The following is a 24,956-nucleotide window of genomic DNA, read 5'->3' as shown; positions in this document are numbered from 1 at the left end:
GGCATTGGATCAGAGCTTGACCCCCAGAACTTTCTCACTGTTGGAGATGGGAGTCCTGCAGGCGCCCACTCTCATCAGTGTATGCAGCATGAAATGACAGCTCCTGTGTCTCAATTAATTACTTTCTTTATAAATCATCGACCTCAGAAGGAGGCTGTTTGGCCTACAATTCCTATGCTGGCTCTTTGAAAGTGCTATCCAATTAGGTCTAGTCTCCTCTTCTTTCCCCAGAACTTTGTACATTTCTGCTTTTCAAGTATTTATCCAATTTCATTTATGATTGGATCTGCTTCACTTACTCTTGTAAACAGCACAAGCCAGCCCATAGCAACCCACTCTGCAAAATACCTCCATCTGGCTCCTTTCCCAACGACATGTTCTGTTCTCTCCTCCTGTGAAGGTGCTGATTGATGCTGGGATACAGTCCCTCAGCACACTGTCATTTCCACTACATTGTCCAACTGCACATATTGCAGTGAGACCCGGCTGTGAATCAGTTATTTAGTTCTGCTGCGTGGGACTTGGCCAATCATAGTGCCACGGTAACTGAAATAAAAACAGAATGTGCTGGAAAACTCCCAACAGGTCTGGCATCGTCTGTGGACTGAAAAAAAAAACCAAGCTAATGTTTTGAATTCACTATGACTCTTCTTCAAACTGAAGAAAGATAGACATGTGATAGATTTTACAGAGTCATAGATTCTGGAGGAAGCACAGTGGCTCAGTGGTTAGCACTGCTGCCTCACAGCACCAGGGACTTGTGTTCAATTCCACCCTCAGGCAACTGTGGAGTTTGCACATTCTCCCCGTGTCTGCGTGGGTTTCCTCCAAGTGCTCTGGTTTCCTCCCACAGTCTAAACATGTGCAGTTCAGGTGGATTGGCCATGGGAAATGCAGGGTTACAAGGACAGGTGGGTCTGAATGGGATGCTTTTCAGAGAGTTGGGATGGACTTGTTGGGCTGAATAGCCTGTCTCTGTACTGGTGGGATTCTATGATGATTATACAGTATGGAAGGAGGCCCTTTGGCCCATCATTCCTGCATTGATCATCAAGCATCAATCTACTCCAATTCCATTTGCCAGTACTTGCCCTGTACCCTTGTATGCTTCAAGTGATCATTTGAAATGTTGCAATGGTTCCTGCCTTTACCACCCTTTCAAACGTTGTATTCTAGATAGCAACCATCCTCGGTGACTCTGTCTAAAAATATTAAAAATTAAAACAAGATATGAACTGTCACTTGGGGAAATAAATTCAAAATGGAGGTTAGACTTCATGGTCCTAAGTTTTTGACTTCAATGTTAAATCCAAAAGTGCTTTCTGCAGAGATGAGGTACTAATCTGCAGTTTGCGTTAGGCTTCATAGGAACACTTGATATCCAAGCAGACCGAGGATATCAATGTAAGCATTAGAGCAAGAGAGTGAATTTAGTAGGTAGGTCAGTGGGAGGACAAAGTCATGCCACCTATGGACACAAAGTGGTCACCCTATTATAAAGAAGACTGTACTGTGAGCAACAAAATCAGGAGACTAGATTGAAAGAAGCAAAAGTAAGTTTCTGTTTCATCTGCAAGACGTGTTTGGAGCATAGGCTGCTGAGGAGGTAAAGGAGCAGGTGTTACACTCATACAATTGCATGGGAAGGGGATGGGGTTTTGAGGAAGATGGAGGCTTGGATGAGGGAACAGATTCTGACAGAATGCTGACAGTGGAAGGGAAGGGAAGGTATGCTTGATCCTGCTGAAGGTGGTGGAAGGATGATCCTTTGAACTTGGGACTGATGGTGTGGCAAGTGAGGGCAAGGGGAATCCTGTCATGGGAGGAAAGGGAATACCTGAGAGCAATATGTGGGAAATGGGTAAGACATGGATAATGGCCCTGTCAGCCATATTGGGAGCAAATCCTTGGCTGAGGAAAAAGTAAGAAATGTCAGAAGCAATATTATGGAAGGTGGCATCATTGGAACAGACGTGAGAACCTGGGAGGATGAAACGGAGTCCTCATGGGAAACACAGTATGAGGAAGTACATTCAAGGTAGTTGTGGGAGTTGGTGGAATTGTAGTGACAATTAATAGACAGTCTGGCCCTGGAAATGTGGGCAGATTAGTCAAGGAAGGGGAGGTGAGAATCAAATTGGAGATGAGAAAAGTTTGGAATTGGAGAACAAAATTGATAAATGTTTTTCCAGTTCTGCATGAGAATAGGAAATGGCATCAATATACCAGACAAAGAGTTGTGGAAGGCGTCTGCCTAGGACTGGAATGTAGAATGTTCCATATATCCCACAAAAAGACACGCATACTGAGGCTAGTATGGGTACCCCTAGCCCCAACCCTCATTTGGAGGAAGTGAGACAATTTTTAGGACAAGTCTTCCAATGAGAGAACCAGTTCAGCCAGGGAGAGGAGGGTGGTAGTTCAGGGGGATGGTTCAGGTCTCCATTCAAGGCGGAAGTGCAGAGTCAAGGGACAAATCTGGTTTGAGGGGGGATGAAGAAGAATCCAGAAGGTTGGCATAGAGCCAGAGTGAGGTGAAGATGAAAAAGCATGCACAGGCTGGAACTGAAATGAAAGAAGAGTCAATAACAACTTCCAAAAACAATTTGGAATAAATACTTGGAAAGGAAAGCATTTGCAGAGTTATTGGGAAAGAACCAGAGATGGAATTAATTGGGTTGCTGTTTTAAGACAGTACCTATAAAGTTAGTGATCTTTAAGGTAACAAGGGATGTAGGGATAGTGTGGGAAAATGTCAATGAGGTAGAAAAACAACTGTCATGGAGAAGGCTTGTTGGGCCAAATGGATTAGTGGTGCTGGAAGAGCACAGCAGTTCAGGCAGCATCCAACGAACAGCGAAATCGACGTTTCAGGCAAAAGCCCTTCATCAGGTCCTGATGAAGGGCTTTTGCCCGAAACGTTGATTTCGCTGTTCGTTGGATGCTGCCTGAACTGCTGTGCTCTTCCAGCACCACTAATCCAGTATTTGGTTTCCAGCATCTGCAGTCATTGTTTTTACCTTGTTGGGCCAAATGGCCTACTTCTGCTCCTATTTCCTGAGCTCTTTCAAAAAAAGCTGGCACAGGAAATAGAAGCAGAATAGGCTTCTTTTGTGTTGCACGCTTCTGTGCGAGGGTAGGATTATAAAAGGTTTAAACTGTGTAAGTCTGATGAATAATGATTTCCACATTAAGATCCACCAAATGATCTGATGCAGTGGCCTTGTCATCCACCCCAAGCATACAGCAGTAGCTGGTTCTGTTTTGTGTTTGAAATTGCCGAGTACAAAGATCGCAGAATTAATTGAGATTTATTTAGAGGAAGATTGTTTTTGAAGTTTGCTGCCATAAATTATGGAATTTAAAAAGGTTTGTTTAAGTGATTGGTTACCTTATAAAATATTCATGCTGGGAACATAGATCCCAATGAAAAGCTATCGTCTCTGATTTTCATGAATAATTTTTTGGTATGAACACTGCCTCCAAGGGAGTGGAGAGATGGCTTTATTTATGCGTTTCAGCTTTTTTGAATATTCAATATTAAGACTCTCTTGTTGTGTGATTTATTTACACTAGCTGCAGCAGCTGCAGGAACTCCATCCACTCCCTAAAATCGTCCTGGAATACAGGCAGGTGAGTTAATTGTCATGATAAAGCTGAGGATAGTGAGGACTGCAGATGCTGGAAAATCAGAATCGATCAGAGTGGAGCTGGAAAAAGCACAACAGGTCAAGCAGCATCAGGGGAGAAGGGGACTAAAACTGAAACTGTGGCATGGATTCAGTGGGCCGAATAGCCTCCTCCTGTGGTTCCATGGTTGATTAACCATTCCATTGTAGGATCGGAGGAACCAAACCCAGAAAATGCTGCAGCTCATAAAATGACCAGTTTTGGGCCAAGTGGATAATGGAATCCCAAAGGCCAAAGTTGCAAAATATGCCATTTCTCTTCAGTGTTGAATTTTAATTAGTCTGATCAGATCCAAATAGTAATCGATCTCTCTCTCTGCTGTTTCTGTATGCTAATGTGAGGCCCTCTTGAGAAACTCGCAGAACCATATGGCATCGATAAAGGCCATTTCGATTATCACATCTGTGTCAGTTCTTTGCAAGAGCTCTACAATTAGTCCCACTCCCCTCCTGTTCCCCAAAGCCCAGCAGATATTTCTTGTTCAAGCATTTGAGGCGGCACAGTGGCTCAGTGGTTAGCACTGCTGCCTCACAGCACCAAGGATCCGGGTTCGATCCCAGCTTTGGGTGACTGTGTGGGTTTGCTCTGGTTTCCTTCTGCTATATGCTATGTGCAGGTTAGGTGGATTGGCCATGCTAAATTGCCCATTGTGTCCAAGGATGTGTAGTTAAGTGGATTAGCCATAGGAAATAAAAGGTTACAGGGAAAGGGTAAGGGTGGCCTTGGGGGAATGCTGTTCGGAGGGTCAGTGTGGACTCAATGGGCTGAATGGCCTGTTTCCACACTGTAGGCAGATAGGAGAGTGGGTGTTCTGTGGGAGGTAGCATTGCAGAAGTCCCATCTATAAAGAGATGCGCTTGAGGAGTACCGAGTGTGTGAAGTGAGAGCCCACTGTTCCCAATTTACCCTCTCAGCACCTTCCATGACCTTTATCATCAAGGACAAGGGTAACAGATACATTGAAACACATTCCCCTTTGGTCCACTCACCATCCAATATTGCCATTCCCTCATTGTTCCTACAGCACATGGACGACAGAGCCTCCAGAAGTCAGTTCACCACCACCTTCTCAAGGGAAATTAGAGATGTGTAATAAATGTTGGCCCAACCAGTGCTGTTCATATTCTATGAATGAATTTAAAAATCCACCTCCCTATATTTCAGTCAGAAATCAGGTGGTATCAGTTCTTGTGCTCTGTCCTCACTTCTTCAGAATTATGCGCCATCCCTCCCCATGCCCCATATCCGATAAAAGGGAGCTGTATCAAAACATTTTCTTCAGTGTATATGTTTTGGCTGAGAGATCTTGATCAAAATCTAGTTGAATTAGATGATTTCCTGCTCTTTACTATCATAGAATTAAAGGCTTTATGGAAATGAAGAGGGCAGATGTTGGTCAGCATTTTAAAGTCACCTCGGAGTTGAGAAACAAACTCCAAGGAAGTCACGTTTCAGGATGTGTTTGGAGAAGAGCTGGAAGGTGAATCCTGAGTCAGCAGAGTGACCTCCTACAGTAGGAATTCAGTGTCTCCCCACTATACAAATCTTGTCCGAATGCTGGTCATCAACTGAATGGACAAAGTTGTTCCCTCTGATTGGATATATTTCTGAAGGAATCACCATGTGACATTTCTCCTACCACCCAACCTCATCTCTACTCCTGTTATTGGTTACCCAATATCCGTCAACCACTTGACTTCTCACAGCCAATCAGAATGTGAATCTAATTTTGGGTCGGTGATTCTTGACCACCAAAGTCAAATATTTTCTGATCTCTTTGTAACTGACAAACAAAAATGTTCAACTTTTGGAAAGAACTTTTCTCCTGAGTTTACTCACAGTTACATCCTGGAAGTTAACTGTGAATCCCTGGAGATTCGGGGGGGGGGGGGGGGGTGGGGGGAGGAGAGACAACCGGCAGACCTTCAGTGTCCCAGCAGCAATCCTTAAAAGACAAAAAGACACTGTACCAAGTAAAGGTTTGTTTCTTGTTCCAGATTCACAAGATCAAGTCGACATATGTAGATGGTCTCCTTGCCTGTATGAAGAAGGTAATTTCATTATTGTAGCTAGTGTTAAACTGAACTGAGCTGGTGTGCTGGTACCATTCAAATAACCGTGTTGGCAGGTGGCTGGTACCAGAAGTTAACCGAGATTAATCTGAACTAATTATAAAATTCTAGAGAGATGATTAAGTAAAATATTTGATGTTTCCTGCTAATCATCTGAATTTTAATCTTTTTTCCTCTCAATTTCCCTCACTCCTATTTACTTCCTATCCTTTTACTCACCTCCCCTTCCCCAAATTTCCCCTTCCCTCCCCTCAATTTCCCCTTCCTTCCCCAATTTCCTCGTCCCTCCTTGACTTCCTGATTTTCCCTTCCTTCTCCAATTTCCCCTTCCCTCCTTGATTCCCCGATCTCCCTTCCCTTTTCCTTTCCTCAATCTCCCTTCTCCTCCCCTCCCGATCTCCCGTCCAGTGCTGACATGCTGTCTACATTGGCACAGCGTGCCGAGCAGCTATTTAACTGGGGAAGTGCCCATTGCAAAAGAGCAATTCTGTCCCCAACATGGCACCACCTGTCCATTTTGAAGGCGGACACTGCAAAACAGCGGCAGCAGCAGCCCCTGGCCAGTCCACTCCCAACTAGGCAGCATGGTCAATTAACAGTCTATTCCATTCCATTCTCCAGTTTCTCTATCTCCAGTACATCATTCTGATGATGCATCTTCCACTCCCTACTTCCAACTGCTCTTTATCTTTTCTCAACTAAGGAATCACACCCAACTGGGGTTGAAAGGGCCCTCAACTGTGTCTGACTCACTTTTGCATTTCTGCCCTCACCCCCTCCTCCCTCCAGGAGGTCCACCCCACCAGCCCAGAGTTCACAGGATTTTCCATTGCCATCTCTAACATGACACCACCAAACATTTCTCCTCTCAGCATTACCTCCTTGCTCTTGTACTCTATGCCCTTAATAGTGAAGTCTGGAATGCTACATGCTTTTTACCTGCTCTCCCCACCTGTCCTGACACCTTTATTGCCTAATGCATATATTCTGACAACATTCTGGCAATAATGCTGAAGAACTGTGCTTTCTGTGCTGAACTTTGTGTGACCTGAGCTGTTCTAGTACAGCTACAATGCCAGCATCAACTGGACAACGTGGAACATTGCCCAGATATGTCCTGTACACAAAAAAATAGGACAAATCTGACCCAACTAATTACTGTCCTATCAGTTTACTCTCAATCATCAGGAAAGTGATGAAAAGTATTATCAACAGGGCGATCACTAACAAACCTTCGCCTGAGAAGCTAGTGTCCAATTCACTGAACTATGTTTGTTTTTGAAAAAGTAATTCTTTAGCTGTGATGTATTTTAGAATGTCTTCAAGGATTTGAAAGACACTATGTCCATGCAATTTCCTTCTTTTTGTTTACTAAAGTTATTACAGAGGTCCATCTTTAGTTTAAAAGCATGTTCCAATTGCAATTTTAAAGTTCTCAATTTAAACCTGAAAAAACTGTACAGACTACACATGCGTTGATGTGAACTGCAAAGAAAATTTAGAATCTGGAGAATAGATTAACAAATCATTAGCCTCTTGTGTGTTCTGATGAAAGGTGACCAACTTAACTTTGTTCATCTCTTCAGAGATGCTGCCATACCTGCAGAGTAATTCCAGCATTTGCTTTCTTTCAGATTTCCCATTCTGCAGTCCTTTGCTTTCTTTCCTCCCGTTTTTCTCCCTGTAGAGATGCTGACTCATCTATTTATTGTGTTCCAATGTTTTCTCGATTATTACTTTGCTGGCAGCAGCAGATTTGTTCTCATTTGTTTAATGGTTAGTGTCTGGTTAGCTGTTACATTCCTTTCTTGAAGATTTCTTGGCTTCATTATATGCAGGGTTTTGTCTCCCCTACGTGGAATCAGACTGGTACTGTCAGTGGGAGACTGTCAGCTAAACATCCGGTAAGTGTTTTCATCCTGTGTTTAGTGTTTTTTTTCCTGCAGTAGGTCTGTGTGGGTCATAACGGAGTAAATTAGTCTCTTGACTGCAGAGAGAATTGTACAAGTGCTAAGTATCAGTGTCAATGTCATTGGCAAATATCCTATCAAAATAAATCAGTCCCTTGTTATTAGGGTTTTGATGAGTGGCCAGAGGCTGAGACATGTTTCACTGTATACAGAGAATGTCTCAATAGATTATTGTGTGTCTGGAAGAGGAGGATATGAAAAGGGACACCTATAAATCTCTTCTTCAGTTCATTTGCGTAGATCTGCAGTTGTGGAGTACCAGTGGATTTAAGTGTTTGGGATGTATTCATCAATAAGGATAATTACTAAGGACAGCCCTCTCACAGGCCTCAGGCCTACAAATTCCAACAAGATGAAAGAGCAAACAGGTCTGCGCTTTCTCGGTCACCTAGTTAAGACTACAGGCCATGATGAACATCCCCATCCCAGTGAAATAAACACTGACTAGATGCGTGGTATGGTTTCACAGCTAACTCAAAGCTCATGCTACAGACATAAGAATGTATGATCGTTCAAATTAGGAGCAGAAATACGCCATTTGGCCCCTTTTGGGGGGGGTGGGGGGGTGTTAATCTAGAGACCCAGGTAATGTTCTGGGCACCTAGGTTTGAATCCCTCTATGGCAGATGGTGGAATTTGAATTCAATAAAAATCTGGAATTAAGAATCTAATGATGACCATGAAAACATTGTCAATTTCAGAAAAACCCATCTGGTTCACTACTATTCTCTAGGGAAGGGAACTGCTGTCTTTACCTGGTCAGGCCTATGAGACTCCAGCCCATAGCAATGTGGTTGACTCCTAAGGAGGTAAAAACAATGACTGCAGATACTGCAAACCAGATTCTGGATTATTGGTGCTGGAAGAGCACAGCAGTTCAGGCAGCATCCAAGTAGCTTCGAAATCGACGTTTCAGGCAAAAGCCCTTCATCAGGAATGCCTTTATTCCTGATGAAGGGCTTTTGCCCGAAACGTCGATTTTGAAGCTACTTGGATGCTGCCTGAACTGCTGTGCTCTTCCAGCACCACTAATCCAGAAAATAGCAATACCCTCATCCCATCAATCAATGCCTTCCAAAAAGATTGTGGCTGATCAGATTGTGTTTTGAATTCCATATTTTCATCCCACGATAACCTTTCATTCTGCTGCCTTACTTTTTTTTTTAAAAAAGACTCAGATTGTCATTAATGACCAGTTTAGAGAGTTGCAAACTCATGCAACCCTGGATGAAAAGAAAATCCTGTCAGCTCTGGCCTGAAGGTGCAATCCCCATTTTAAAAACACCTCCTCATGCTTGAGTCACCCGTGATTTCTAAGACCGTTCAGGATTTCTGGCTCAGCAACAATGATGCTACGCAGTGGGCTACTGCATGTGTTGGTGCTTTCATAGTGTTTAAGAACAGAACATTAATGTAATATTCATTAAGGAGTTGACTATGTACTAGCATCTTATGTTTTCTTTACATATATAGAAATCAAAGTTCGGTGTACACATATTTGTGAAATAGGCTTATTAAATTTGATTGGATAGGATATTGATCTCATATTATTGTCATGGCTTTAAGCTGTTATGAACTGAGCTACAATAAAACTCCATTAGCATTGTCTCAATTCATTTAGCTTTCCTGTCAATCAGATTAATGTTCCAGTCTATTGTGATTTATTTGCAGTAAGGGTAGTGAAGTAATCTCCAATGCAGCATAGTGATCAATGAAAACTGATGTTTTCTGGCTATAACTACTCTGGCCCTCGTTGAATCTTTTAATTGTGGTTTTTGAAAGTATTTGTGCTGCTTTAGTGTGTTTTCAAATTAGTCGTCTTTTCAGGATAGGCTTAGCTGCTGGCAGCTATAGTTTAGTTGCTAGATTCTTTCCTCAATGGCACGAGACTCTGGGTTTAGGCGCCATTCATTTGAGTCAAATGTTTAAACTCCAGTCAGGCCAGTCTTGTATGTAGTTTCTGTCCTTCCCCACTTCCTGCTCGACAATGCAGGTCCTTGCCTTTATGCCCTGAGAGCTGATAGTAATCTGCTAGAGACTGAAAGGGCTTAGACAGTCAAATAGGAACCCAAAATGATACTTCCACTTATGGGTCAGTTCAAAATTTTAAAACAGTGCCTCGTATTTTATGTCACCTTTTTTAGGACAGGTATGAGTTTTTCCTCGGAGTTTGGAACTCTGTCTCACTAGGGGGTGGAGACACATTCATTAACCATTTCTAAGGCGGAGCTGGATAGATTCTGGTTAGGTCGGTATCCAGTCACTAAGTCACCCTTTATTTCCTTGTGCACGGTACACTGGCTATGGCCAGCAAGTTTAGGGACTGATTCCAAAGTGAGGAGACTGAGAATTCCCTGTTTACTTTAACAAAATTTTTAAAAACAACACAGTTTACAAAAAAAAATTAACATTAATATGTATACAGAGAAACAGCAATTTACAAGGGAGAGGAATGGCAAAGCCAGGCCCCAAACCCCACCGTTCAACCAGTTTTGGTAAAATGAAGTCAAACCTCAAATCCCACTTTCAGTCATCACAAAACAGTAACAAATACATAAGTACATAGAATACAGACACCTCACCCTCGCCCCTGCGCCCCCCCCCCCCCCCCCCCACCAACCACAAAGCAACCTTCCTGTCCCTCCCGACATCTTCCGGCTACCTCTACAACAGCCCGTCCTGTTCCCCAAACGCCCTAGGACAACAGCAATCAGGACGGCCTACCCACTTTCCGGTTTCCCTAACCGCCCATCGCATCTTCCAGCCACCTCTCGGACAGTCTGCACCGGTACCTGCCTGGGGTAACAGTGCAGAGGACGGCCTACCCACGTTCTGGCTCTCAGTCTGCACCTTCTGGCTCTTGCCCACCCCAACATGCCATCTGCCCCGTGGACTGCACCGACACCTTCCAGCCACCTAGGTCAGCACATCCGCTTCCCTGGGATGACAGTGTGCAGGGCAGCCCACAAGCCTTCTGGCTCTTGGGCGTGCAGACACCTTCCAACCGCCTCTAGCGCAGCCCATCTCGATTACCGGTTCATAGGATGGGCTGCCCGTCCTCCAGTTCTTGTGGTGACAGCTTTCAGAAAGACCTATGAGCCTCCCAGCTCACAGAGATGCCTGCTAGACCCAGAGAGAGGACAGTGCAGGTGATAACCCCAACAAACAACAAGACAGTCAATTACCAACAAACAGTCCTTTCTGGTACAGAGTTCATTACCATAAACTGTTCTCTTCAAAGTATTGAGTCCATTCCAGTATACTAAGTGCATTGCCAGAAATAGAGTCCACTTCGGTCTGCAGAGTCCATTACCAAAAAGAGAGTCCACAACAAAGGCAGCAACTGCACACCCCACAGCACACACGCAGGTGTTCAGTCTCCATACTCAGTCCTGGCCCTTCCAGAGAGAACCTTTGGATACAGAACTGTCTCAAAAGGTAGAAGACAAAGGGTTGGTTTTTCAGACTGGAGGCCTGTGACCAGTGGAGTACCATAAGGATCAGTGCTGAGTTCTCTACTCTGTCATTTATATAAATGATTTGGATGAGAGCATAAGAGGTATGGTTAGTAAGTTTGCAGATGAAACAAAAATTGGAGGTATATTGGTCAGCGAAGAAGGTTACCTCAGATTACAACAGGATTGTGATCAGATAGGCCAACGGGCTGAGAAGTGGCAGATGGAGTTTAATTCAGATAAATGCGAGGTGCTGCATTTTAGGAAATCAAGTCTTAGCAGGACTTGCCATTAAGTGTATAAGATCCTAGGGAGTGTTGCTGAACAATACAGTTAATTACCAAAAAAAAAGAAAACAGTCCTTTCTGGTACACAGTCCAAATATATATAGAGTCCATTCCCAGGAATGAAGTCCACTCCAGTTTGAGGTGCATTGTCCGAAGTGGAGTCTACTCCAAACTGCAGAATCCACTCCTAAAGGCAGCAAATACACACCCCACAGCACACAGTGTTCAGTCTTCATGGAGTTCTGGCACATCCTTGGAGAGCCAGGGTCACTCACAGGAACACAGTACATTTTAAAGGTGCAGTTAACTCACAGGGGTTTTTGGTCCACTCCTGAAGGCAAGATCTTCTCCAGAACTCCAGGATACAGTAAGTGCTCACCTCCCAGTACACATACAGCTGTTCAATCTTTAGAGCCCAGTCCCAGGGCTAGGCCTCCCCACAGGAACAGCTCCTCTGGTAAAATGTATGTCTTCCACAAGGGCTCAGTCCAAACACCAAAAACAGTGAAGACACATACAAAACACAAAGGAAACTAGAGTCCAAGGGCTAAGCCCTACCACAAAATTAACATTATCCTTTTCTCAAAAAAGGAGAAAAGAGCAACACACAGGCTGTAACCAACCAGTGAAATAACCACCTCTTAATGAGAACTGAGTTACACCTGAAACACATTATCTGCATCAGGAATTTAACAATCAGTCCTCACTAAAGGAATGCCCGTTAACAAACTGGATAAATAATTCAGACAGTTCAGGAAACAGGTTTCCACCCCAGAAAAATAGGAGCAGAAAACCAACCGCAACAGTAACATACTGACTGTAATCACAGCCAGCACAGAGTCAGTCCCCTAAACTGAGTAGGCCTCTGAATCCCCTGTTTATTTCTTTTCCTGTTTATAATATTTTATTAAACAAATTACAAAACACATTTAACATTTACAGCTGCATACAACAGCAATTTTACAAGGGAGAGGAGCAGTAAAGCCAGGCCCCAAACCCTACCGTTCAACCAGATTACAGGGAGATGAGGGCAAACCTCAAATCCCGAATCCCCTGTTTGTTCAATAAAATTAAAAAAAATAAATTACAAACAGTTTGCAAAAAACATTTACAGCTGTACACAAAAGACAGCAATTTTACAAGGGAGAGGAGCAGCAAAGCTAAGCCCCAAACCCTACCATTCAGCCATTTTACAGGGAGATGAGGACCAACCTCAAATCCCAGTTCCACATATGACAAGACAGTGACAATGACATTTGTACATTAGACAATACTGTTACATACAAAAAGTGCAGACAATACAGACCCAGCAAGTCCCCACCCCTCCCACCTTCCGACCACTCTAAAGCAGCCTGCCCCCATCCACCTTCTAGTTCTCAGTCCACCCCATGCCCCTTCCAGTTTGCAGTCCGCCCTGACACACCTTTCGACCACCTCTAGGACAGCCCACCCCAGTACCCGCCTGGGGTGACAGCGGTCAGGACGGCCTACCCACCTTCCGTCTTCACTAACCACCCTCAACACTTTTCGACCACCTCTGGGGCAGCCCGCCCCGGTACCTGCCCGGGGTGACAGCACGGAGGTTGACTACCCGCCTTCTGGCTCTCTGTCTGCCCCTACATACCATTGGGCTCTCGCCCACCCTTTTGCATCTCCGACCAGTGGGCTATCCTGGCACACCTTTCAGCCACCTCTAGGACAGCCCGTCCCCTTCCCCCAGACAACAGCGTGTAGGGTAGCCCACAAGCCTTCCGGATCTCAGCCCGCCCCTACGCACCTCCTGGCTCTCGACTGCTCTGATACCTTTCAACCACCTCTAGGACAGCCCGTCCCGATTACCCCTTATCAGGACGACAGCACTCAGAATGGCCTACCCACCATCTGCCGCTCAGGGCGACTGGCATCAGGGCAGCCTACCCACCCTCTGGCTTTTGGGACAGCCTACCAACCTTCAGGTTCACAGGATGGCCTACCCACCCTCCGGCTCTCGGGGTGACAGCTTTCAGGACGATGCATGAGCCTCCCAGCTCACAACAAGGCCTGCCAGACCCAGGGACACGCAGGACAGTGCGGGTGATAGACCCAGGAAACACCACAATACAGTTAGTTACCAAAAAAAAAAAAAGAGTCCTTTCTGGTACACAGTCCAAATCTATACAGTCTTCAAGATATGGAATCCATTTCCAGGAGGAGTCCACTCCAGTATATAATGTGCAACGTCAGAAAGAGAGTCCGCTCCAAACTGCAGAGTCCGTTGCTAAAAACAGAGTCCACAACCAAGGGCAGAGTCCACTCCTGAACGCAGCAAATGCACAGCACAGTTCAGTCTCCATGGAGTCCTGGCCTAGCCTTGGAAAACCAGGCCCACTCACAGGAACATAGTACAGGTGCAGTTAACTCACAGGGGTTTGGTCCACTCCTAAAGGAAAGGTCTTCACCCAAACTCCAGGATATAGTAAGTGCTTACCTCCCAGCACACACAGGTGTTCAATCTTCAGAGGCCCAGTCCCAGGGCTAGGCCTCCCCACAGGAACAGCTCCTCTGGTAAAATGCATATTTTCCACAAGGACTCAGTTTAAACACCAAAAATGGTGAAGACACATACAAAACACAAAGGAAACTAGAGTCCAAGGGCTAAGCTCTATCACAAAATTAACATTATCCTTTTCTCAAAAAGAGACAAGAGTAACACACAGGCTGAAACCAGCCAGTGAAATAACAACCCCCTAATGAGAACTGAGTTACACCTGAAACACATTATGTGCATCAGGAGTTTAACAATCAGTCCTCACTAAAAGGAATGCTAGTTTGGGAATCAGGTTTCCCCCTTCAAAAAAGGGTGACAGTAATATATTGACTGTAACACCAGCCAGCACAGTCAGTCCCCTAAACCCAGAAGACCTCTGAATCCCCTGTTTATTTCTTTTCCTGTTTATAATATTTTATTAAACAAATTACAAAACACATTTAACATTTGTTAACATTAACAAATTTAACATTTACAGCTGTATACAACAGCAATTTTACAAGGGAGAGGAGCAGTAAAGCCAGGCCCCAAACCCTACCATTCAACCAGATTACAGGGAGATGAGGGCAAACCTCAAATCCCGAATCCCCTGTTTATTGTTTTTTTCTTTTTTTTTCTAAAAGGGAAAACACCTGAGTGGGCAGTGACAAGCTGTGTCCTTAACATTGCTGTTTATTTTTTTTTCCCCACACTACCATCTAACTGTGGTAGTGCTTACTTTTTCCTGAGCACCCACGGTGTGTGTGTGCAGGTGTGAGACACAGTGAAAGACACAAGGTGTGCGAATCTTTATTCAGTTTCCACCACCAGGAAGATAGGAAAACACCCGAGTGGCCAGTGACAAGCACTGCCCTTCACATCAAAGGGCAATGCTGTGTGATCAAAACAGAGAAGGGGAGGGTAGGGACTAAATCAAAATAGAGTTGGAGGGGGAAATAATGCATGAATACCCTGTTTATTTTTTTTTCACCTGAGTGGGCAGTGACAAGCTGTGTCCTTAACATTGCTGTTTATTTTTTTTCTTTTCATCAAAGGGCAATGCTGGAATCCCCTGCTCTTTTTTTTCTTCCATGCACCCATGGTGTGTGCAGCAGTGCTAACCACTGAGCCATCATGCCACCCCAACATCTGAAATAGGCGGGACATGAATCTGCGCCTCTTGCCTCAGAGATACTTTCAATAGAACCCTTCAATAGACTCTGTAACATTGGCAAATTGTGGAAATTAAATCGCCTCATTTATCAGATTGTCCCTATTGAGAGAAAACCTATCAGAACTGACAGTCTGAATGAATTGCTATCTGAGAACATTTTGACAATAAAGGAATGTCTTCATTAATGGTTTTTTACTAACAAGCATCAGCTGAACTGAGTTAACGTTCAGCGAGCTCTCAAATCGTGAGCATAGGGAATAGAGAAGTGCAGTGAATCCTGGGAATAAAAGTTTGTCCTCAGTTCAAAGTGCTTGCTGGTGATAGAAACCCGAGCCAGGGGTTTAGACCTCTATTTTTTCCCAGAAATTAGTACAACTGCAGTGAATTTTACACGGTATGTTTCTGATATGATCACTTTTACCTCCCTCTCAGGCAATGACATGATTTGGGAGGGTGTGGGCAATGGTGCAGATTAGGATTGGGGTAGAAAAGGGGTGAAACATTTCGTGATGGTGCTTTGGCTATTATTCTATTGGCAGGAGGACTTTTCTTGTTGGTCAGTGGAGTCACTAACCCTCCAGGATTGACCAGGACTCTCCAGGAACTGAAGCCTAGTCTCCAGGAGACTAGCCTTGGGGAACAATCACAGGAACATGAAGAACATAAGAACTAGGAGAAGGAGTAGGCCATCAGGCTCCTCAAGCCTGCTCTGTCATTCCATAGGATCATGGCTGATCTTTTTGTGGACTCTGCTCCAATTACTCGCCCTGTCACCATAACCCATAATTCCTTTACTGTTCAGCCTTAAAAATTTCAAATAGGTACCCTCGACTGCTTCACCGGGCAGCGAGTTCCACACATTCACAACCTTTTGGGTGAAGAAATTCCTCCTCAACTCAGTCCTAAATCTGTTCCCCTTACGTTCTAGTTTCTCCGACCAGTGGAAACAACTTCCCAGCTTCTATCTTATCTATTCCCTTTATACTTTTAAATGTTCTTATAAGATCCCCACCTCATCATTCTAAATGCCAATGAGTATAGTCCCAGTCTAATCGATCTGTCTTCATAAGTTCACACTCTCAACTCTGGAATCAGCCTAGTGAACCTCCTCTGCACCCCCTCCAGTGCCAGTGTATCCTTTCTTAAAAGTAAGGAGACCAAAACTGTATATGTGCATTCACAATACACACAATTCTCATGGAGTCCGGTCGGGTCCTGTAAACAGCATGTTTTGTGACAGCTCAGAGGGGCCATAACCATGGGAGATTTTTAGAAACTTTGGACTTGGGAGAATCTCTTCCTTCCTGCTCCGCCATTCAATATGATTGGGACTGATTCGGTTGTGGTCTCAACTCCACTCTTATGCCTGCCCCCATTATCTATCAAAACTCTATCTAACTCAACCTGAAATAAATCCAATGAACCAGCCTTCACTTTTCTGGAGAGGGGAATTCCACAGACTAATGACCCCTGAGAGAAAAAAAATCTCATCTCCATTCTTATTCTGGAACTGGGAGCCCCATTCCTAGACTCTCCCACAAGAGGAAACATCTGCTGATACCCATCACATCAAGTCTGCTAAAGATTCAATAAGATCTCATCTAGTGCTGCTGCTGGGGTCCGGAATGGATCATGTACTGAGATGTTGTCGCTGGGGTCCAGGATGGATCATGTGCTGAAATGTTGGTGCTGGGGTCCGGGATGGACCATGTGCTGAGATGTTGTCGCTGGGGTCCAGGACAGACCATGGTCTGAGATGTTGGTTCTGGGGTCAGAATGGACTATGTGCTGAGGTATTAGTTCTGGGGTTTGTGATGGACCATGTGCTGAAATGTTGGTGCTGTGGTCCAGGATGGACCATTTGTTGAGATGTTGGTTCTGGGGTCCAGGATAGACCATGTGTTGAGATGTTGATTCTGGGGTCAGAATGAACTGTGTGCTGAGATGTTGGTGCTAGGGTCCAGGATGGACCATGTGCTGAGATGTTGATGCAGGGGTCTGGGATGGACCATTTGTTGAGCTATTGGCGCTGTGGTCCAGGATGGACCAATTCATTGAGATGTTGGTGCTGGGGTCCAGGATGGAGCATGGTCTGAGGTGTTGGTTCTGGGGTCAGGATGGAGCATGTGCTGAGATATTGATTCTGGGGTCCGGGATGGACCATTTGTTGAGATGTTGGTGCTAGAGTCCAAGATGGACCATGTGCTGAGATGTTGGTGCTGGGATCCAGGATGGACCATGTGCTGAGATGTTGGTGCTGGGGTCTGGGATGGACCATGGTCTGAGATATTGTCGATGGGAGCCAGGATGGACCATGTGCTGTGATGTTGGCGCTGGGATCCAGGATGGACGATGTGCTGAGATGTTGGTGCTGGAGTCTGTGATCGACCATGTGCTGAGATGTTGATGCAGGTGTCCAGAATGGACCATTTGTTGACATGTTGGTTCTGGGGTCCAGGATGGGCCATGTGCTGAGATGTTGGTGCTGGTGTCCAGGATGGAGTATTTGTTGAGGTGTTGGCGCTGGGGCCATGATGGACCATGTGCTGAGATGTTGGTTCTGGGATCTGGGTTGGACCATGTGCTGAGATGTTGGCGCTGGGGTCAGGATGGACCATGTGCTGAGACGTTGGTTCTGGGGTCAGGGTGGACCATTAGCTGAGACGTTGGTTCTGGAGTCCTGGATGGACCATGTGTTGAGATGTTGATGCTGGGGTCCAGGATGGAGCATTTGTTGAAGTGTTGGTGCTGGGGCCATGATGGACCATGTGCTGAGATGTTGGTTCTGGGATCTGGGTTGGACCATGTGCTGAGATGTTAGTTCTGGGGTCAGGATGGAGCATGTGCAGAGATGTTGGTTCTGGGGACCAGGATGGACCATGTGCTGAGATGTTGGTGCTGGAGTCTGTGATCGATCATGTGCTGAGATGTTGATGCAGGTGTCCAGAATGGACCATTTGTTGACATGTTGGTTCTGGGGTCCAGGATGGGCCATGTGCTGAGATGTTGGTGCTGGTGTCCAGGATGGAGTATTTGTTGAGGTGTTGGCGCTGGGGCCAAGATGGACCATGTGCTGAGATGTTGGTGCTGGGGTCTGGGATGGACCATGTGCTGAGACGTTGGTTCTTAGGTGTGGGAGGACCATGTGCTGAGAAGTTAGTGCTGTGGTCCAGCATGTTGGTTCTGGGATCCGGGATGGACCATGTGCTGAGATGTTGGCGCTGGGGTCAGGATGGACCATGTGCTGAGACGTTGGTTCTGGGGTCAGGGTGGACCATTAGCTGAGACGTTGGTTCTGGAGTCCTGGATGGACCATGTGTTGAGATGTTGATGCTGGGGTCCAGGATGGAGCATTTGTTGAAGTGTTGGTGCTGGGGCCATGATGGACCATGTGCTGAGATGTTGGTTCTGGGATCTGGGTTGGACCATGTGCTGAGATGTTAGTTCTGGGGTCAGGATGGAGCATGTGCAGAGATGTTGGTTCTGGGGACCAGGATGGACCATGTGCTGAGATGTTGGTGCTGGAGTCTGTGATCGACCATGTGCTGAGATGTTGATGCAGGTGTCCAGAATGGACCATTTGTTGACATGTTGGTTCTGGGGTCCAGGATGGGCCATGTGCTGAGATGTTGGTGCTGGTGTCCAGGATGGAGTATTTGTTGAGGTGTTGGCGCTGGGGCCAAGATGGACCATGTGCTGAGATGTTGGTGCTGGGGTCTGGGATGGACCATGTGCTGAGACGTTGGTTCTGGGGTCAGGGTGGACCATTAGCCGAGACGTTGGTTCTGGAGTCCTGGATGGACCATGTGTTGAGATGTTGATGCTGGGGTCCAGGATGGAGCATTTGTTGAAGTGTTGGTGCTGGGGCCATGATGGACCATGTGCTGAGATGTTGGTTCTGGGATCTGGGTTGGACCATGTGCTGAGATGTTAGTGCTGGGGTCTGGGATGGACCATAGTCTGAGATGTTAGTTCTGGGGTCAGGATGGAGCATGTGCAGAGATGTTGGTTCTGGGGACCAGGATGGACCATGTGCTGAGATGTTGGTGCTGGAGTCTGTGATCGACCATGTGCTGAGATGTTGATGCAGGTGTCCAGAATGGACCAGTTGTTGACATGTGGGTTCTGGGGTCAGGATGTACATGTGCTGACATGTTGGTGCTGGTGTCCAGGATGGAGTATTTGTTGAGGTGTTGGCGCTGGGGCCAAGATGGACCATGTGCTGAGATGTTGGTGCTGGGGTCTGGGATGGACGATGTGCTGAGATGTTGTTTCTGGGGTCCAGGATGGACGATGTGCTGAGATGTTGTTTCTTGGGTGTGGGAGGACCATGTGATGAGATGTTAGTGCTGTGGTCCAGCATGTTGGTTCTGGGATCCGGGATGGACCATGTTCTGAGATGTTGGCGCGGGGGTCAGGATGGACCATGTGCTGAGATGTTGGCGCGGGGGTCAGGATGGACCATGTGCTGAGATGTTGGCGCTGGGGTCCAGGATGGACCATGTGCTGAGATGTTGGCGCTGGGGTCCAGGATGGACCATGTGCTGAGATGTTGTTTCTTAGGTGTGGGAGGACCATGTGCTGAGACGTTGGTTCTGGAGTCCTGGATGGACCATGTGTTGAGATGTTGATGCTGGGGTCCAGGATGGTGCACTTGTTGAAGTGTTGGTGCTGCGGCCAGGATGGACCATGTGCTGAGATGTTGGTTCTGGGGTCCAGGATGGACCATGTGCTGAGATGTTCGTTCTGGGATCTGGGTTGGACCATGTGCTGAGATGTTGATGCAGGTGTCCAGAATGGACCATTTGTTGACATGTTGGCTCTGGGGTCCAGGATGGACGATGTGCTGAAATGTTGTTTCTTGGGTGTGGGAGGACCATGTGATGAGATGTTAGTGCTGTGGTCTAGCATGTTGGTTCTGGGATCCGGGATGGACCATGTGCAGAGACGTTAGTTCTGGGGTCCTGGATGGACCATGTGTTGAGATGTTGGTGCTGGGGTCCAGGATGAAGCATTTGTTGAGGTGTTGGCACTTGGGCCAAGATGGACCATGTGCTGAGATGTTGGTGCTGGGGTCTGGGATGGACCATGTGCTGAGATGTTGGTACTGGAGTCTGTGATGGACCATGTGCTGAGATGTTGATGCAGGTATCCAGAATGGACCATTTGTTGACATGTTGGCTCTGGGGTCAGGATGTACATGTGCTGAGCTGTTGATTCTGGAGTCCAGGATGGGCCATGTGCTGAGATGTTGATGCTGGGGTCCAGGATGGAGCATTTGTTGAGGTGTTGGCGCTGGGGCCAAGATGGACCATGTGCTGAGATGTTGGTGCTGGGGTCAGGATGGACCATGTACTGAGATGTTGGTTCTGGGGTCCAGGATGGAGCATGTGCTGAGATGTTGGTTCTGGAATCCAGGATGGACCATGGTCTGAGATGGTGGTTTGGGGTCAGGATGGAACATGTGCTGAGATGGTGGGTCTGGGATCTGGGATGGACCATGTACTAAAATGTTGTTTCTAGGGTCTGGAATGGACCATGTGCTGAGATGTTGGTGCTGGGGTCAGGATGGACCATGTGCTGAGATGTTGGTTCTGGGGTCAGGATGGACCATTTGCTGAGATGTTGGTGCTGGGGTCAGGATGGACCTTATGCTGAGATGTTGGTTCTGGGATCCAGGATGGACCATGGACTGAGATGGTGGTTTGGGGTCAGGATGGACCATGTGCTGAGATGTTGGTGCTGGGGTCCAGGATGGACCATGTGCTGAGATGTTGTTTCTGGGGTCCGGGATAGATCACTTGTTGAGATGTTGGTGCTGGCGTCCGGGATGGACCATGTGTTGAGATGTTAGTGATGGCGTCTGGGATGGATCATGTACTGAGATGTTGGTTCTGGGGTCAGGATGGACCATGTGCTGAGATGTTGGTTCTGGGATCCAGGATGGACCATGGTCTGAGATGGTGGTTCTGGGGTCAGGATGGAGCATGTGCTGAGATGTTGGTGCTGGGGTCCGGGATAGACCATGTGCTGAGATGTTGGTTCTGGGGTCAGGATGGAGCATGTGCTAAGATGTTGGTGCTGGGGTCCAGGATGGACCATGTGCTGAGATGTTCGTGCTGGTGTCCAGGATGGACCATGTACTGAGATGTTGGTGCTGGGGTCCAGGATGGACCATGTGCTGAGATGTTGGTGCTGGGGTCCAGGATGGAGCATGTGCTGAGATGTTGGTTCTGGGATCCAGGATGGACCATGGTCTGAGATGGTGGTTTGGGGTCAGGATGGAGCATGTGCTGAGATGTTGGTGCTGGGGTCTGGGATGGACCATGGTCTGAGATGCTAGTGCTGGAGTCCGGGATGTACCATGTGCTGAGATATTGGTTCTGGGGTCCCGGGTGGACCATGTGCTGAGATGTTGGTTTTGGGGTCCAGGATGGACCATGTGCTGAGATGTTGGGTCTGGGGTCTGGGATGGACCATGTGCTGCAATGTTGGTTCTGAGATCTGGAATGGACTATGTGCTGGAATGTTGGTTCTGGAGTCCGGGATGGACCATGTACTGAGATGGTAGTGCTGGGGTCTGGGATGGACTGTGTGCTGAGATGTTGGTTCTGAGGTCCAGGATGGAGCATGTGCTGAGGTCTTGGTTCTGGGATCCAGGATGGACCATGGTCTGAGATGGTGGTTTGGGGTCAGGATGGAGCATGTGCTGAGATGGTGGGTCTGGGATCTGGGATGGACCATGTACTGAGATGTTGTTTCTAGGGTCTGGAATGGACCATGTGCTGAGATGGTGGTGCTGGGGTCAGGATGGACCATGTGCTGAGATTTTGGTGCTGGGGTCCAGGATGGAGCATGTACTGAGATGTTGTTTCTAGGGTCTGGAATGGACCATGTGCTGAGATGTTGGTTCTGGGGTCAGGATTGGCCATGTGCTGAGATGTTGGTTCTGGGGTCAGGATGAATCGTGTACTTAGATGTTGCTGCTGGGGTCCAGGATGGACCATGTGATGAGACATTGATGCTGTGGTCTGGGATGGATCATTAGTTGTGATGTTGGTGCTGGGGTCCAGGATGGACCATGTACTGAGATGTTGGTTCTGGGGTCAGGATGAATCGTGTACTTAGATGTTGCTGCTGGGGTCCAGGATGGACCATGTGATGAGATGTTGTTGCTGGGATCCAGGATGGACCATTTGTTGAGACGTTGGTGCTGGGGTCCAGGATGGACCATGTGCTTAGATGTTGGTACTCGGGTCCAGGTTGGACCATGTGCTAAGATGTTGGTGCTGGGGTCCAGGATGGACCATGTGCTGAGATGTTCGTGCTGGAGTGCGGGATGGACCATGTGTTGAGATGTTCGTGCTGGAGTGCGGGATGGACCATGTGTTGAGATGCTGGATTAGTGGCGTTTCAGGCTCACTGCCTTTATTCCTGATGATGGGCTTTTGCCCGAAATGTCGATTTCGAAGCTCCTTGGATGCTGCCTGAACTGCTGTGCTCTTCCAGCATCACTAATCCAGAATCTGGTTTCCAGCATCTGCAGTCATTGTTTTTACCCATGTGTTGAGATGTTCATGCTGGGGTCCGGGATGGACCATGTGCTCAGAATTTAGTGCTGGGGTCCGGGATGGACCATGGTCTCAAATGTTAGAGGTGGAGTCCGGTATGGACCTTGGTCTGAGATGTTAGTGCTGGGGTCCGGGATGGACAATGGTCTCAGATGTTAGTGCTGGTGTCCAGGATGGACCATGTGCTAAGATGTTGGTGCTGGGGTCCAGGATGGAGCATGTGCTGAGATGTTGGTTCTGGGATCCAGGATGGACCATGGTCTGAGATGTTGGTTTGGGGTCAGGATGGAGCATGTGCTGAGATGGTGGGTCTCGGATCTGGGATGGACCATGTACTGAGATGTTGGTGCTGGGGTCTGGAATGGACCATGTGCTGAGATGTTGGTTCTGGGGTCAGGATGAATCGTGTACTTAGATGTTGGTGCTGGGGTCCAGGATGGACCATGTGATGAGACATTGATGCTGTGGTCTGGGATGGATCATTTGTTGTGATGTTGGTGCTGGGATCCAGGTTGAACCATGTGCTGAGATGATGTCGCTGGGATCCAGGATGGACCATTTGTTGAGACGTTGGTGCTGGGGTCCAGGATGGACCATGTGCTTAGATGTTGGTACTAGGGTCTAGGTTGGACCATGTGCTAAGATGTTGGTGCTGGTGTCCAGGATGGACCATGTACTGAGATGTTGGTGCTGGGGTCTGGGATGGACCATGTACTGAGATGTTGGTTCTGGGGTCCAGGATGGAGCATGTGCTGAGATGTTGGTTCTGGGATCCAGGATGGACCATGGTCTGAGATGTTGGTTTGGGGTCAGGATGGAGCATGTGCTGAGATGGTGGGTCTGGGATCTGGGATGGACCATGGTCTGAGATGCTAGTGCTGGAGTCCGGGATGTACCATCTGCTGAGATATTGGTTCTGGGGTCCCGGGTGGACCATGTGCTGAGATGTTAGTGCTGGGGTCCGGGATGGACCATGTGTTGAGATGCTGGATTAGTGGTGTTTCAGGCTCACTGCCTTTATTCCTGATGATGGGCTTTTGCCCGAAATGTCGATTTCGAAGCTCCTTGGATGCTGCCTGAACTGCTGTGCTCTTCCAGCATCACTAATCCAGAATCTGGTTTCCAGCATCTGCAGTCATTGTTTTTACGCATGTGTTGAGATGTTCGTGCTGGGGTCCGGGATGGACCATGTGCTCAGAATTTAGTGCTGGGGTCCGGGATGGACCATGGTCTCAAATGTTAGTGGTGGAGTCCGGTATGGACCATGGTCTGAGATGTTAGTGCTGGGGTCCGGGATGGACAATGGTCTCAGATGTTAGTGCTGGTGTCCAGGATGGACCATGTGCTGAGATGTTGGTGCTGGGGTCCAGAATGGAGCATGTGCTGAGATGTTGGTGCTGGGGTCCAGGATGGACCATGTGCTTAGATGTTGGTACTTGGGTCCAGGTTGGACCATGTGCTAAGATGTTGGTGCTGGGGTCCAGGATGGACCATGTGCTGAGAGGTTCGTGCTGGAGTGCGGGATGGACCATGTGTTGAGATGTTGGTGCTGGGGTCCGGGATGGGCAATGTGCTGAGATGTTGGTTCTGGGGTCCAGGATGGAGCATGTGCTGAGATGTTGGTTCTGGGATCCAGGATGGACTATGGTCTGAGATGGTGGTTTGGGGTCAGGATGGACCATGTGCTGAGATGTTGGTGCTGGGGTCCAGGATGGAGCATGTGCTGAGATGTTGGTTCTGGGATCCAGGATGGACCATGGTCTGAGATGGTGGTTTGGGGTCAGGATGGAGCATGTGCTGAGATGTTGGTGCTGGGGTCTGGGATGGACCATGGTCTGAGATGCTAGTGCTGGAGTCCGGGATGTACCATGTGCTGAGATATTGGTTCTGGGGTCCGGGATGGACCATGGTCTCAAATGTTAGAGGTGGAGTCCGGTATGGACCTTGGTCTGAGATGTTAGTGCTGGGGTCCGGGATGGACAATGGTCTCAGATGTTAGTGCTGGTGTCCAGGATGGACCATGTGCTAAGATGTTGGTGCTGGGGTCCAGGATGGAGCATGTGCTGAGATGTTGGTTCTGGGATCCAGGATGGACCATGTGATGAGATGTTGTTGCTGGGATCCAGGATGGACCATTTGTTGAGACGTTGGTGCTGGGGTCCAGGATGGACCATGTGCTTAGATGTTGGTACTCGGGTCCAGGTTGGACCATGTGCTAAGATGTTGGTGCT

The 24,956-nt window shown here is 47.3% G+C and overlaps 1 protein-coding gene across 1 annotated transcript in view; it reads left to right on the top strand.

Annotated features, from left to right (window-relative positions):
* The first annotated feature begins 3,354 nt into the window (after positions 1–3,354).
* poln (polymerase (DNA directed) nu) overlaps positions 3,355–24,956 on the top strand; it is a 278,171-nt gene continuing 256,569 nt past the window's right edge. Inside the window, exons 1-4 of the mRNA XM_072592605.1 lie at positions 3,355–3,369; positions 3,577–3,633; positions 5,688–5,741; positions 7,601–7,666. Coding sequence (XP_072448706.1) covers positions 3,355–3,369; positions 3,577–3,633; positions 5,688–5,741; positions 7,601–7,666 — 192 coding nt within the window. The remainder of the gene's footprint in view (positions 3,370–3,576; positions 3,634–5,687; positions 5,742–7,600; positions 7,667–24,956) is intronic.

The sequence above is a fragment of the Chiloscyllium punctatum genome, chromosome 2, assembly GCF_047496795.1.
Source record: "Chiloscyllium punctatum isolate Juve2018m chromosome 2, sChiPun1.3, whole genome shotgun sequence".
Lineage (NCBI taxonomy): Eukaryota > Metazoa > Chordata > Chondrichthyes > Orectolobiformes > Hemiscylliidae > Chiloscyllium > Chiloscyllium punctatum.
This window is presented reverse-complemented; position numbering and strand designations above follow the sequence as displayed.